Source organism: Xenopus tropicalis, chromosome 5 (assembly GCF_000004195.4).
Source record: "Xenopus tropicalis strain Nigerian chromosome 5, UCB_Xtro_10.0, whole genome shotgun sequence".
Taxonomy (NCBI): Eukaryota; Metazoa; Chordata; class Amphibia; order Anura; family Pipidae; genus Xenopus; species Xenopus tropicalis.
Genome location: NC_030681.2, coordinates 161,504,337 through 161,519,073, shown reverse-complemented (window position 1 = coordinate 161,519,073; position 14,737 = coordinate 161,504,337). Strand labels below are relative to the sequence as shown.

Below are 14,737 nucleotides of genomic sequence, written 5' to 3'. Positions count from 1 at the left end.
AGAGTAAAGGGGATCTAGAATCACATGACTGGGGTAAAATTACTCAAAGTGCCCCTGCAATTAGTAGAGGAGCAGATACACTTTCTCTGAGTTATATTTATTGGGTTTATCTCCCCTTTAAGCAGTATTTTGCACCCAATCACAGTCAGTACTCAGTGACTCCCCCCCCTTCTCTTGGTTGCAGCCTCCTGCAGGGGTATCTGAAGGAAAAGGACCCACTGGAAACCAATGCCTCCAACCTGAGGAGAGAGAAGGGTAAGAGGAGACCAGGACTTGGCTCCACAAGGGCCACTTTTCATTGGGGCTTGGGGGGTGGTGTTGGGGGGGGAGGACTACTCTGAGATGTCAGTCCCACCAGGTCCCACCCCATTGAGCCCCACCCAACCAATAGGCCATAAGGGAAGTCTCTTTGCTTCCTAGAGGGCAGGGGGGCCCCATAGTATCTGATGAGCATTGAGCTCCTGAAGGTCTGAGGGCTGCAGAAGTCTCATCAGGGTCTAGTTACCCATAGCAACTACCCAGGGGAGCATTGAATGATACCGAGTCCTACAGGAGGCCAAGCAGATGCAGACTATTATGGGTAGGCTCTCCATGTTGCCCTACTGATTGCCCCTCTTGGGTTTCCCCTTCCCCCCCCAGCTATTCTCCACCTCTTCCTCCTCCATGACTATGACAAGAGTGGGTGCCTCGATGGCCTGGAACTCATGCAGCTTCTCAGCGGGATTCTGTCCCACGCGTCACAGGGAGAACCAACCCACGAATCCGTAAGTGCCACCAAAGTCACTCGGGTCTTCTGGTTGCTAAGATCAGCTACACGTGGCAACGCTTGCCCTGCTGGGCATTCTCCTCCCATTGCAGGTCATAGAAAGGGGGAATGGAACCACAGTGGTTATAAGTCCCACCTCAACGGGGCATTGGGGGTCACCTCCATTATTAGGGGCAACGGAGCTCCGCCCAAATGCTCATTTCCTTATGGGAATTAGGGTTCCTTCTCCCACTGTGTTGGTTCTAGTGAGACGTTCTCTTGGCTCCTCCACCCAATCAGCCTTATTGTTGATCCTTCCCATGGTTCCGCCCTTGTTTGCTAAGTAAATACCCCGGCTGCTCCATCTGTGAGCGACTGGAGCCGCTTAGTTTTCCATCTACAGGTGTTTGGGCTCAGCCCTTCCTGCCCCAGACTTTAACACTTTATTGAATAAGTGGAGGATATGTAGGTGGGGTTCCCATTGGCCAGTGAGATTTAGTGAGGGCCAGTAATGCATGGAGAGCCAGTAGCCACTTGGCCAGTGTTATCATTGGCTAAACCTTCTCCCCCTTGTGTTGCCTGTAGGTCATACAGATGGTGGATGAAGTCTTAGAGAGACAAGATCTAAACAGAGATGGACTTCTGAGTGCCCCCGAGCTTGTGACTCCCCCAATCTATGCATCTGAGGAGGATGTCTCTCAGGACAATGTATCATTGGTCATCCCACCGCCTCAAGAGTCTCAGGGATTGGACAATATGGAGAACCCTACAGACACCAATGAGAAACCAGATGAGGAGATGGAAGTTCAGGAAGTTGAAGACCCATCAGAGCAAGAAGATGGCCCTCAACCTTCACCAAGTGACTCCCCGGTTGCCCCTGAGCCAGAGAATGAGGAGAACATTCAAGAGGAGGCCGGCGAGACGGTTCCGGACACCAAACCAGGAGAAGATGGACAACAGAATGAAGAGGCTGAAGGGAAGCATGAAGAATGGAGGACAGAGGATGAGATCTGATTGGCCGTGACTGCTGCTCGCTTGTGCATGTAGGCCTTCCCTGAGGAGCATGTTCATAAGTACCAGCCCTGCTGCCCCAGGAGGAGACACGGGGAGGTAACATGGCGTCAGTGGGCATCCATACTGGGTACGTGGGGCAATCCGACCACAAGAGCAAATCGAACCCAACGTGGATGTAAATAATCCTATCAAAATGCAAAGATACGGTTTTAATTGATACGATTTTATTTGGAACAAGTCCCACAGGTTCCGACGAGCCAATAACCACTAAGCAGGAAGTGTCCAACCTTGGTCTCCGCTGGCTGGAGATGCACGGAAGGGTCATTACATGCCTGGTTCCGACTCCCCCCACAGTATGTCCCACCCACACCGACTGGTTCCGACTCCCCCCACAGTATGTCCCACCCACACCGACTGGTTCCGACTCCCCCCACAGTATGTCCCACCCACACCGACTGGTTCCGACTCCCCCCACAGTATGTCCCACCCACAACGACTGGTTTCCGACTCCCCCCACATTATGTCCCACCCACACCGACTGGTTCCGACTCCCCCCACAGTATGTCCCACCCACACCGACTGGTTCCGACTCCCCCCACATTATGTCCCACCCACACCGACTGGTTCCGACTCCCCCCACAGTATGTCCCACCCACACCGACTGGTTCCGACTCCCCCCACAGTATGTCCCACCCACACCGACTGGTTCCGACTCCCCCCACACCGACTGGTTCCGGACCCTCTATAAGGAACACCTAGATCCCAACCTCAGGCAACTGCTTCTTCTTCTCATTGGTCTGAGCCTATTGGCCGGGGCCCGGCTGTGTCTGTTCCCTCAGAACCACTTATTTCTGCTAATTCTCAGGTTTCTTGTATTGGACGAATAAATAATGTGCTGATTGGTTCCTGGTCCGACTCTCTGCCTTCTCCAAGCAGTGGGAGGTCCCAAGTGGGAGGTCACTGGGCAATACCAGTTTTATAGAGGGGGAACAGGCTCTACTATTGTACCTGTCACCCCAACAATTACTAAAGTGTGCTTAGTACAGGGGTACAGCTAGGGGGCTGTTCCTGCTTGATTATGCTTTGGCCAGGGGACCAGTATTCTGGTGTCTCTCTCTGTACAGGGAGCAAACCCAGGGGGCAATAAGTCGTTCTGCCTGGGGGTGGAAGCTGCCATGTTTGAGTGGAATAAAATGACGAGGGCAGTACCTATTATTAATGTTATTTGTATATTTACATGCAGAGGTGCTCGCTAGCGACCCCTTGTGTTGGGACAGTCATTTCCCTACTCCTGGTCCCAGTTCATTAGGTCCCATTGAGTTCCCCCAGGTGAGGGCGCCAGAGGCCATGTTTGTCACTGGCGGGGGACTCAGATGATGCCATCAAACCCCTGCACCCCGCATTTCTTGCCGGCCATTTGGCACCCGTACGTGAGCGCCTCCTGCATGCCCCGACCTGAGGGACAAGGAACGAGAGACTCATTACAATTATATTCACAGTAACGAGCTGCGGGGTCATTGCCCCACTTATTACTCACACTGCCCCCTAGCTGAGAAATAGAGTCAGTGCAATGTGGGGGTGCAGCACAGACAGCAATAGGGGTGCAACAATGATCCAATCAGCACCGGATCCCATATTACAGTTCTGCGCTGGGCATACTGGCAGCAGATTGGTTCTGTGCTTGGGTCACATGATCTGTTTCCAGCCACGTGCCCCCTGGGCAGGGGAGGTGTGGGTAATAGGGGCAACTTATCTCAACATGGATTTGTTAATTATGGCAAAGCATTAAAGGGAAAGTGTCACTGATACAAACAGAACCTACTGGGCCCCCAGGGGCAGAGCTGGGGGGGTATCTGATTGGCTCGTTACCGTGGGACAGTGCGTAGATCACCGAGGCGTTGAACGTGTCCCCGGCCCCCAACGTGTCGACGATGCAGTCAGGGGGGAAAGCGCAGGAATGAACGACGGAACCATCGGGGCCCAATGCGTCTGCTCCCTCCTCTGCCCACGCGCACACCAGGTAGGCCCTGCCGGGGGGGGAATAGGGGTAAGTAATGTCAGAATAATCATACGTGGGGGAGATTCAGCAATAAGAACCATATGTTTGGGCAGCCTCTACCCCCTACTGGGCGGAGCTTAGTGAGAGGGGGGTGTCACCTTTAGCTGCCCAGTCACGTGACATTAAAGGTTCAGACTCAATGGGACCTGGGACCCAGGATTCATCCAAACCTTAGGGGCTGTCACTGGGAGGAAGGGGTGTGTCACTGGGAGGAAGGGGTGTGTCACTGGGAGGAAAGGGTGTGTCACTGGGAGGAAAGGGTGTGCCACTGGGAGGAAGGGGTGTGTCACTGGGAGGAAAGGGTGTGCCACTGAAAAGAAGGGGTGTGTCACAGGGAAGATGGGGTGTCACTGAGAAGGGGTGTGTCACAGGGAAGATGGGGTGTCACTGAGAAGAAGGGGTGTGTCACTGAGAAGGGGTGTGTCACAGGGAAGATGGGGTGTCACAGGGAAGAAGGGGTGTGTCACAGGGAAGAAGGGGTGTCACTGAGAAGAAGGGGTGTGTCACAGGGAAGGGGTGTGTCACAGGGAAGACGGGGTGTCACTGAGAAGAAGGGGTGTGTCACAGGGAAGATGGGGTGTCACTGAGAAGAAGGGGTGTGTCACAGGGAAGATGGGGTGTCACTGAGAAGAAGGGGTGTCACTGAGAAGGGGTGTGTCACAGGGAAGATGGGGTGTCACAGGGAAGAAGGGGTGTGTCACAGGGAAGAAGGGGTGTCACTGAGAAGAAGGGGTGTGTCACAGGGAAGGGGTGTGTCACAGGGAAGACGGGGTGTCACTGAGAAGAAGGGGTGTGTCACAGGGAAGATGGGGTGTCACTGAGAAGAAGGGGTGTGTCACAGGGAAGATGGGGTGTCACTGAGAAGAAGGGGTGTGTGACAGGGAAGATGGGGTGTCACTGAGAAGAAGGGGTGTGTCACAGGGAAGAAGGGGTGTGTCACAGGGAAGAAGGGGTGTGTCACAGGGAAGAAGGGGTGTCACTGAGAAGAAGGGGTGTGTCACAGGGAAGAAGGGGTGTGTCACAGGGAAGAAGGGGTGTCACTGAGAAGAAGGGGTGTGTCACAGGGAAGAAGGGGTGTGTCACAGGGAAGATGGGGTGTCACTGAGAAGAAGGGGTGTGTCACAGGGAAGATGGGGTGTCACTGAGAAGAAGGGGTGTGTCACAGGGAAGAAGGGGTGTGTCACAGGGAAGAAGGGGTGTGTCACAGGGAAGATGGGGTGTCACTGAGAAGAAGGGGTGTGTCACAGGGAAGAAGGGGTGTGTCACAGGGAAGATGGGGTGTGTCACTGGGAAGAAGGGGTGTGTCACTCAATATTGGGCAAAGCAATGCTGTGAGAGGATGGCTTACCCTTTCCTCACCCGGGGGTACAGGCCACGCACGGCCTCCTGCGCAGAGTGAAAGCCAAAGTGCCGCGCCACGTCCTTACTCACAAACACCTACAGAGAGGGGATAGAGTTGGTACTGGGGCCCCCCACGGAGACCCCAAACTCACAGCTAATATGTACCCCGCGAAGGGGCCGAGGGGCAATTCTTCTCCTAACAGAGGCACCAGCCAGGGGTATCAGGTGAGCGATTACAATCATTTGGGGGGGGTGCCAAATGTTAGGAACCCCCCAGTGATTTGGCCTTTCCTTCCCCTTTACATATATAAATATAATAATATATAATATATATATTAACCCCATATGTGCCAGTATAATTACTACAGATAATGAATAACGAGCACATTAACCCCAGACATGCCAGTATAATTACTACAGATAATGAATAACGAGCATATTAACCCCAGACGCACCAGTATAATTACTACAGGTAATGAATAACGAGCATATTAGCCCCAGACGTGCCAGTATAATTACTACAGATAATGGATAACGAGCATATTAACCCCAGACGCACCAGTATAATTACTACAGGTAATGAATAACGAGCATATTAGCCCCAGACGTGCCAGTATAATTACTACAGATAATGGATAACGAGCATATTAACCCCAGACGTGCCAGTATAATTACTACAGATAATGAATAAAGAGCATATTAACCCCAGATGTGCCAGTATAATTACTACAGATAATGAATAACGAGCATATTAACCCCAGATGTGCCAGTATAATTACTACAGATAATGAATAACGAGCATATTAACCCCAGATGTGCCAGTAAAATTACTACAGATAATGGATAACGAGCATATTAACCCCAGATGTGTCAGTATAATTACTATAGCAAATGGGAGGGAGTCAGATGGAGTGATCAGTGGGGACTGTGGCACCAAGTAAATATTATATATACTAATAACACTATAGAATACTGTGTTTTGTGCTCAGCTGAGCGGCCCAGTCACATGACAGCAAGGACTGCGTCTGGTTCCCCAAGGTCCCTTTGTGCCCCATCTTCCCACATAAAATTGCCCCCCTCCCGGGTGTGTTCTAGAGGTTAAGGCTGCAGGTATAACTCATAATTCTCATTACCACGTCCCCATGTGGGAAGAGTTGGTACAGCTCCTCCCTTTCCTTCTCAATCTCCACGGAGACAGTGATGCGTTCCTCTGCGCCGCGGCCGCTGTTGTGCTCCTCCACCCTGCGGATCATCTTTACCTGCTCAGCTGCGTTTCTGCCCTGTAAAGTTTAATGGCTGCACCCATTGGCTAGTCACATGGCAGGAAGCCTGACACACAGGGCAGAGTCACCAAAGAGTTAACTCCTAGACACAGAGCCATACACAAAGGAACCTGGGGCACCCACAGGAACCAAAGCCCACAGCCAATCACAGGGGTCCCTCAACCTTAGAAAAGCATAATTACTATGGAAAATGGATAAAGAGCATATTAACCCTAGATGTGCCAGTATAATTACTACAGAATATCGATAACAAGCATATTAACCCTAGATGTGCCAGTATAACTACTACAGAAAATGGATGAGCACATTAACCCAAGAGGTGCCAGTATAATTACTACAGAAAATGGATGAGCACATTAACTCCAGACATGCCAGTATAATTACTACAGAAAATAGATAACGAGTGTGTTAACCCCAGACGTGCCAGTAATAATTACTACAGAAGATGGATAACAAGCATATTAACCCCGGACATGCCAGTATAATTACTACAGAAAATGGATAACGAGCATATTAACCACAAACGTGCCAGTATAATTACTACAGATAATGGATAAAGAGCATATTAACCCCAGACGTGGCATTATAATTACTACAGAAAATGGGTAACGAGCACATTAGCCCCAGACGTGCCAGTATAATTACTACAGAAAATGGATAACGAGCATATTAAACCCTGACATGCCAGTATATTACTACAGAAAATGGATAATGAGCATATTAACCCTATATGTGCCAGTATAATTACTACAGAAAATGGATAACGAGCATGTTAACCCAAGATGTGCCAGTATAATTACTACAGAAAAAGAACAAGCACATTAACCCCAGACATGCCAGTATAATTACTACAGAAAATGGATAACAAGCATATTAACTCCATACGTGCCAGTATAATTACTGCATAAAAATGGGACCTTATTACTGGGGACTCTACTACTTATATAATGTGTGTTTAGCTGGGAGGCCCAGTCACATGACAGTGAGGACTGTATCTGGTTCCCCAAGGTCCCTTTGTGTCCCCAAGTTCCTATATAACTGCCCCCCCTGTCCCTCACTAAGTCACCTACCTCCCAGTGTATCCACTTGTACCGCGTCAGATCCACGCTCCTGAAGTCTTCTTCGGTCACGTCGGGCAGGTTCCTGTGGGGTGATTGGGAGATGGGTCAGTAGGGACTTGGGGAGCAGATTTTAGAACAGAACCAGAGCCGTCCCCTCCTGTATGGAATCAGCAGCTGGGCTCGGATGAGCAGGGTCAGACTGACCGGCCCCAGCACCACGAACTCCCATGGGCCCCAGCAAGTCATTCCCAGCACAGAGCTGAACAACATACTGGGCCTCATTAACTAAGGGGGGGCAGCATGGGGCAAGAACATAAGGTTCATCCAGTATAGGGGTCCCTTGCAGGCGTGTTACCCCGGCACAGTCTACGGTGTTGGGGCAGAGGTGCAAGTGCTCTGGGCAATCTGTACATATTATACATATCTGTATCAGAGAGGTTCTGTAGGGATAGAGCTGGACCAGTTTGGGTTCTGTGCCCCCTGCTGGCCTTGGGAGATTCTCATGGCATCACCTGTGGGGATAGAACCCAAGGCTCAGATACAGAGGGCATGCTGGGAGAAATGGGCCGTTGTTCTGCTGCTCCTCCCATCAGGCTCTAACAGGGAGTGCGCAGGCCTGTGAGTCAGTAAGTACGGCTCCCAGAGAGGGACAAAAGGGAGGGGGGTGGTGCCGCCTGTGTAGCACTCAGTGTATGGGAGGCAAGTATGCGCATAACAATATCAATAACGAATTTATTTCTTAATTATTTTAATTCATTCATTTCTTTTAGACAGATGTAAATAAAAGTAAAGTTTTAATGATCAGTAACTGCCAGTTATTTTACTATACACTGAGTGGCGGTGCCATCCTCCGGCCTCTTTCTGCCCCTGTACCCACGTTGTACCCCGCGACCCATCCAGCAGCCCCGGCACCGAGGGGCAATAACCAGCGGCCAATCCTTACGTGTCGTACAGCGTCACCGTCCGAGAGCCACTCGACACATTCACCAGGCAGCAAGCGCAGGGCATGTCCCCCCGACTCTGCCAGCTCACATTGGGGGTGCCAATACCCCTCCTCCGGAAGTCTGACACGATAAAGCTAGGGGGGAGCCAGGGGGAGAAGGGGTAGATAGGCAGGGCAATACCAGGGGGAGAGAGGGGGTAGATAGGCAGGGCAATACCAGGGGGAGAGAGGGGGTAGATAGGCAGGGCAATACCAGGAGGAGAGAGGGGTAGGAAGGTGGGGAGGGGGGAATGGGAATACCAGGAGGAGAGAGGGGTAGGAAGGTGGGGAGGGGGGAATGGGAATACCAGGAGGAGAGAGGGGTAGGAAGGTGGGGAGGGGGAATGGGAATACCAGGAGGAGAGAGGGGTAGGAAGGTGGGGAGGGGGAATGGGAATACCAGGAGGAGAGAGGGGTAGGAAGGTGGGGAGGGGGGAATGGGAATACCAGGAGGAGAGAGGGGTAGGAAGGTGGGGAGGGGGGAATGGGAATACCAGGAGGAGAGAGGGGTAGGAAGGTGGGGAGGGGGGAATGGGAATACCAGGAGGAGAGAGGGGTAGGAAGGTGGGGAGGGGGAATGGGAATACCAGGAGGAGAGAGGGGTAGGAAGGTGGGGAGGGGGAATGGGAATACCAGGAGGAGAGAGGGGTAGGAAGGTGGGGAGGGGGGAATATGGAGGTTGAGGGGGGGAAGCAGAGGGATTTTTATTAAGGCAAATTAGGAAAAGTACAAAGTCACCTCCCTGCACCCACCTGTCACTGAGCATAAAGTGTGGGGGGGGGGGCTTTATTGTCCTGAGAATCCCCTGTGCTACCTACCTGAGCCCTGGGGGCATCCGCATTCTGTGTTATATACCTACCTGGGCACTCACATTCAGGCGGCATTACACGGGCACACAGGCGGCATTACACAGGCGGCATTACACGGACACACAGGCGGCATTACAAGGGCACACAGGCGGCATTACACGGGCACACAGGCGGCATTACACGGGCACACAGGCGGCATTACACGGGCACACAGGCGGCATTACACAGGCACACAGGCGGCATTACACGGGCACACAGGCGGCATTACACGGGCACACAGGCGGCATTACACAGGCACACAGGCGGCATTACACGGGCACACAGGCTGCATTACACGGGCACACAGGCGGCATTACACGGGCACACAGGCGGCATTACACGGGCACACAGGCGGCATTACAAGGGCACACAGGCGGCATTACACAGGCACACAGGCGGCATTACAAGGGCACACAGGCGGCATTACAAGGGCACACAGGCTGCATTATAGGGGCACACAGGCTGCATTACACGGGCACACGGGCTGCATTATATGGGCACACAGGACGCATTATACGGGCACACAGGCTGCATTATACGGGCACACAGGCTGCATTATACGGGCACACAGGCGGCATTACACAGGCACACAGGCTGCATTATACGGGCACACAGGCGGCATTACACAGGCACACAGGCGGCATTACACAGGCACACAGGCGGCATTACACGGGCACACAGGTTGCATTACACAGGCGGCATTACACGGGCACACAGGCGCATTACACGGGCACACAGGCGGCATTACACGGGCACACAGGCGGCATTACACGGGCACACAGGCGGCATTACAAGGGCACACAGGCTGCATTATACGGGCACACAGCGGGTCTGACCTGTTCATATGCACGATGGTCCGGCTGCCATTGCTAATGTTGCTGATCACTACTGAGGCCGGAAAGGAACAGCCGGGCCGGGACATTACATGGCTCACATCTATACCGTAGCGCCGCAGGCTGTTCAACGTGAAACTGCCAGGGGGGGAGAGAGCGGCACAGAGCGGGGGCAATTAATGTTTAATCACAGCAACGAGACAGTTGGAGACAGAGAGGGAGAGAACTGCAAGGTCAGAGATCTACAAACAGGCAGAGAGAGTTTATAGAGACAGACACAATAACAGAATTAGAGGGGAGAGTAGAAATACGTTAGATGGACCCCAATGAGACCTTGGGGCAAGAGAAGGGAAGTATGAGAGACATTGGGATCAGTACAGAGAGAGCGCAGGGTGAGATGGGTAAAAGGGAAGAGACCTAGGGGTGAGGGGAGAGACAGAAGGGAGCGCAGGGAAGAAGTTAAAGTTACAGAAAAGAGAGACCTGGGACGAGAGGAGAGAAATGATAGAGAGGTGCAAGAAAGAGCTGGGAGGAGAGAGATGGAATCTCACTGAGACACTGAGTGAAGAGTTTATTACTGGCAGATGATTGGTGGGATTGGGGGGTGATTAGTTTATTACTGTCAGATGATTGGTGGGATTGGGGGGTGATTAGTTTATTACTGTCAGATGATTGGTGGGATTGGGGGGTGATTAGTTTATTACTGGCAGATGATTGGTGGGATTGGGGGGTGATTAATTTATTACTGGCAGATGATTGGTGGGATTGGGGGGTGATTAGTTTATTACTGGCAGATGATTGGTGGGATTGGGGGGTGATTAGTTTATTACTGTCAGATGATTGGTGGGATTGGGGGGTGATTAGTTTATTACTGTCAGATGATTGGTGGGATTGGGGGGTGATTAGTTTATTACTGGCAGATGATTGGTGGGATTGGGGGGTGATTAATTTATTACTGGCAGATGATTGGTGGGATTGGGGGGTGATTAGTTTATTACTGCCAGATGATTGGTGGGATTGGGGGGTGATTAGTTTATTACTGGCAGATGATTGGTGGGATTGGGGGTGATTAGTTTATTACTGTCAGATGATTGGTGGGATTGGGGGGTGATTAGTTTATTACTGGCAGATGATTGGTGGGATTGGGGGGTGATTAGTTTATTACTGGCAGATGATTGGTGGGATTGGGGGGTGATTAGTTTATTACTGGCAGATGATTGGTGGGATTGGGGGTGATTAGTTTATTACTGGCAGATGATTGGTGGGATTGGGGGGTGATTAGTTTATTACTGGCAGATAATTGGTTGGATTGGAGGTTGAAGAGTTTATTACAGACAGATGATTGGTGGGATTGGGGGGTGATTAGTTTATTACTGGCAGATGATTGGTGGGATTGGGGGGTGATTAGTTTATTACTGGCAGATAATTGGTTGGATTGGAGGTTGAAGAGTTTATTACAGACAGATGATTGGTGGGATTGGGGGGTGATTTGTTTATTACTGGCAGATGATTGGTGGGATTGGGGGGCGATTAGTTTATTACTGGCTGATGATTGGCTGGATTGGAGGTTGAAGAGTTTATTACAGACAGATGATTGGTGGGATTGGAGGGTACTGGGACAGGGCTGGGTACTGGCAGAGGGTACTGGGACAGGGCTGGGTACTGGCAGAGGGTACTGGGACAGGGCTGGGTACTGGCAGAGGGTACTGGGACAGGGCTGGGTACTGGCAGAGGGTACTGGGACAGGGCTGGGTACTGGCAGAGGGTACTGGGACAGGGCTGGGTACTGGCAGAGGGTACTGGGACAGGGCTGGGTACTGGCAGAGGGTACTGGGACAGGGATGGGTACTGGAAGAGGGTACTGGGACAGGGCTGGGTACTGGCAGAGGGTACTGGGACAGGGCTGGGTACTGGCTGAGGGTACTGGGACAGGGCTGGGTACTGGCAGAGGGTACTGGGACAGGGCTGGGTACTGGCAGAGGGTACTGGGACAGGGCTGGGTACTGGCAGAGGGTACTGGGACAGGGCTGGGTACTGGCTGAGGGTACTGGGACAGGGCTGGGTACTGGCAGAGGGTACTGGGACAGGGATGGGTACTGGAAGAGGGTACTGGGACAGGGCTGGGTACTGGCAGAGGGTACTGGGACAGGGCTGGGTACTGGCAGATGATTAGTGGGGGACACAGACACTCATGGGGGGGGGGTAAGAATTCTATATTGCAGAATCTCAGGACAAGAGAGCCCTGCCAGACAATTATGGGCACTGACACCCACTGAATCCCAAACTACAGACTCCACCCCCCCAACATTTTCTCCCAAATACCTTCCCAGAACTCTCTTCTCTATGCCCCTCCCCCTTTAATATTAATGAGCCATATTCTCTGTACCCCTGGGACTGCCCAATAGCCAATAGCAATCCCTCTACATGATCCCATGGCTGTTTCCTACAGTCGGTACTTACTCTGCCATATGCCCGGGGGCCAGGGAGCCCATGAAGGCACAGGGAGCCCCCAGTAGTGCCAGGATGGTGCAGGAGTTGGAGGCATTGCCCCCGCGCTGCCAGCGCTGAGACAGGCACCTACAGAGGAGACATGTGGGTCAGACAGAACCATACGCAGTGCCGGCAGGTGGGCACAGGGAGACACAGGGGGGCACAGGGGGGCACAGGGGGACACGGGGGCACAGGGGATGGAGTTTAGTGTCAGCGAATGGCACGTCCCCCAATCACAGCAGTGAGTACATACTCAGGGGATCACTCACCTGCTGTCTGAGTCCTCCTCGGGGTATTTATCCACCACACTAATAATATCCAGGCACACCAGCCCGATGCACAGGATTCCCTTCTCCCCCATTGCTCCCCTCTGTGGGCAAAAGAAAAGATTCAAAACAAGTGGGAAGTGCTCTGCCCCCGCTGGTATGTGACCCTTGCCCTACGGCACCGCTGCGTGTGAACCTTGCCCTACGGCACCGCTGCGTCAGCAAACTCTGCCCTTCCTCTCTTTAACAGAAACTGTATCTGCCCAGTGCCTTGTGGCTCCCTATATCTGTCTGTATATATATATATATCCCTATATCTGTCTGTATATATATATATATCCCTATATCTGTCTGTATATATATATATATCCCTATATCTGTCTGTATATATATATATATCCCTATATCTGTCTGTATATATATATATCCCTATATCTGTCTGTATATATATATATCCCTATATCTGTCTGTATATATATATATCCCTATATCTGTCTGTATATATATATATCCTATATCTGTCTGTATATATATATATCCCTATATCTGTCTGTATATATATATATCCCTATATCTGTCTGTATATATATATATATCCCTATATCTGTCTGTATATATATATATCCCTATATCTGTCTGTATATATATATATCCCTATATCTGTCTGCATATATATATATCCCTATATATGTCTGTCTGTAACCCATGCCATTTAGCCGTATCAGAACTGGAATGGCCGCTCCCCAGGCTACACAGCACCGTATCTATAGAGCAAACACAGTTATTACCAGTGCACATTAATATATACGTGTATAAAAGACTTTCATTTTTAGGCTCACTAAATCTTCTCAAAACTGATCTGTAGCCCCTCTACGCCCGCTGCCTCGCATCCCGCTGCCTCGCATCATCCCGCTGCCTCGCATCCCGCTGCCTCGCTGCCTCGCATCTCGCTGCCTCGCATCCCGCTGCCTCGCTGCCTCGCATCTCGCTGCCTCGCTGCCTCGCATCTCGCTGCCTCGCATCTCGCTGCCTCGCATCCCGCTGCCTCGCATCCCGCTGCCTCGCATCCCGCTGCCTCGCATCCCGCTGCCTCGCATCTCGCTGCACATACTGTGACAGTACCTATTAAAGAGCAGTATCTCCCAGTATTTGAGCAATGGAGGGGACTGTGCTGATTTCATTTGGGTTGTTTCATTCAGGGAAAATCTCTGCTTATTGTTATTTCTTGAGCTTAACAGGGAAAGTGTTAGGTAGGTAATTAGATTCCCAGGGTGCAGATATTCCCCCTGCATAATGGGCTCCTGCTGACAAAACAGGCAGAACAAAGGATAACAAGAGAGGGTTGTTTATACAGAGCTCAGTATTTGTGGTTGAACTAAAGCCATACATGTACTAATAATATTGCACAAAACAATCATTGGGACATGTATGGTCCCCCCCCAGGCAATGTGGGGCATCGGTTGGTCAATTTAGTACTAACAGCAGCCAATGAAGCAGGGGGAGGAGTCACAGCTCATATTGTAATGAGAGGAGGCGGGACTTATTTCTACCTGATGCTGACAAACAGGTGAGTATGGGGGGAGGCAGTGTTATTATCACATTCCCCGCCCATGGGGGGGGGACAAGCTTGCAAAGCATTTCAAACAGCTTGGGGCCCCTTTCTTCTCCCGCTCCTGGCTCTGCCCTTATCTGCCCCACAGGCTCTGCCCTTATCTGCCCCACACGCTCTGCCCTTATCTGCCCCACAGACTCCCTGACTGACACTCCCATCCGCCACTAACCTGCCTCTCCCCCCAGCTTCCGGGTTCTGTCACA

At 51.5% G+C, this 14,737-nt stretch overlaps 2 protein-coding genes across 6 annotated transcripts in view; one reads left to right on the top strand and one right to left on the bottom strand.

Moving 5' to 3' along the window:
* Positions 1-2,661, top strand: part of cgref1 (cell growth regulator with EF-hand domain 1) — a 9,727-nt gene extending 7,066 nt beyond the window's left edge. Inside the window, exons 4-6 of the mRNA XM_031901922.1 lie at positions 185-255; positions 640-764; positions 1,331-2,661. Of these exons, the coding sequence (XP_031757782.1) occupies positions 185-255; positions 640-764; positions 1,331-1,759 (625 nt within the window). The 3' untranslated portion in view covers positions 1,760-2,661. The remainder of the gene's footprint in view (positions 1-184; positions 256-639; positions 765-1,330) is intronic.
* On the bottom strand, positions 1,964-14,737 carry khk (ketohexokinase). 5 transcript variants are annotated; one of them, XM_031901917.1, is made up of 10 exons: positions 14,704-14,735; positions 12,926-13,026; positions 12,627-12,743; positions 10,170-10,304; positions 8,447-8,581; positions 7,513-7,585; positions 6,293-6,439; positions 5,167-5,255; positions 3,629-3,786; positions 1,964-3,214 (listed from the first exon to the last, which is right to left on the bottom strand). In XM_031901917.1, exons 2-10 carry the CDS (start codon positions 13,015-13,017, stop codon positions 3,129-3,131), a joined length of 1,032 nt encoding a protein of 343 aa, XP_031757777.1. In that variant the 5' UTR covers positions 13,018-13,026; positions 14,704-14,735; the 3' UTR covers positions 1,964-3,128. The 5 variants fall into 5 exon arrangements, with proteins under 5 accessions (XP_031757777.1, XP_031757778.1, XP_031757779.1 ...); XM_031901918.1 differs by lacking the exon at positions 14,704-14,735 and adding an exon at positions 14,045-14,676; XM_031901919.1 differs by lacking the exon at positions 12,627-12,743 and having other exon boundaries at positions 14,704-14,737.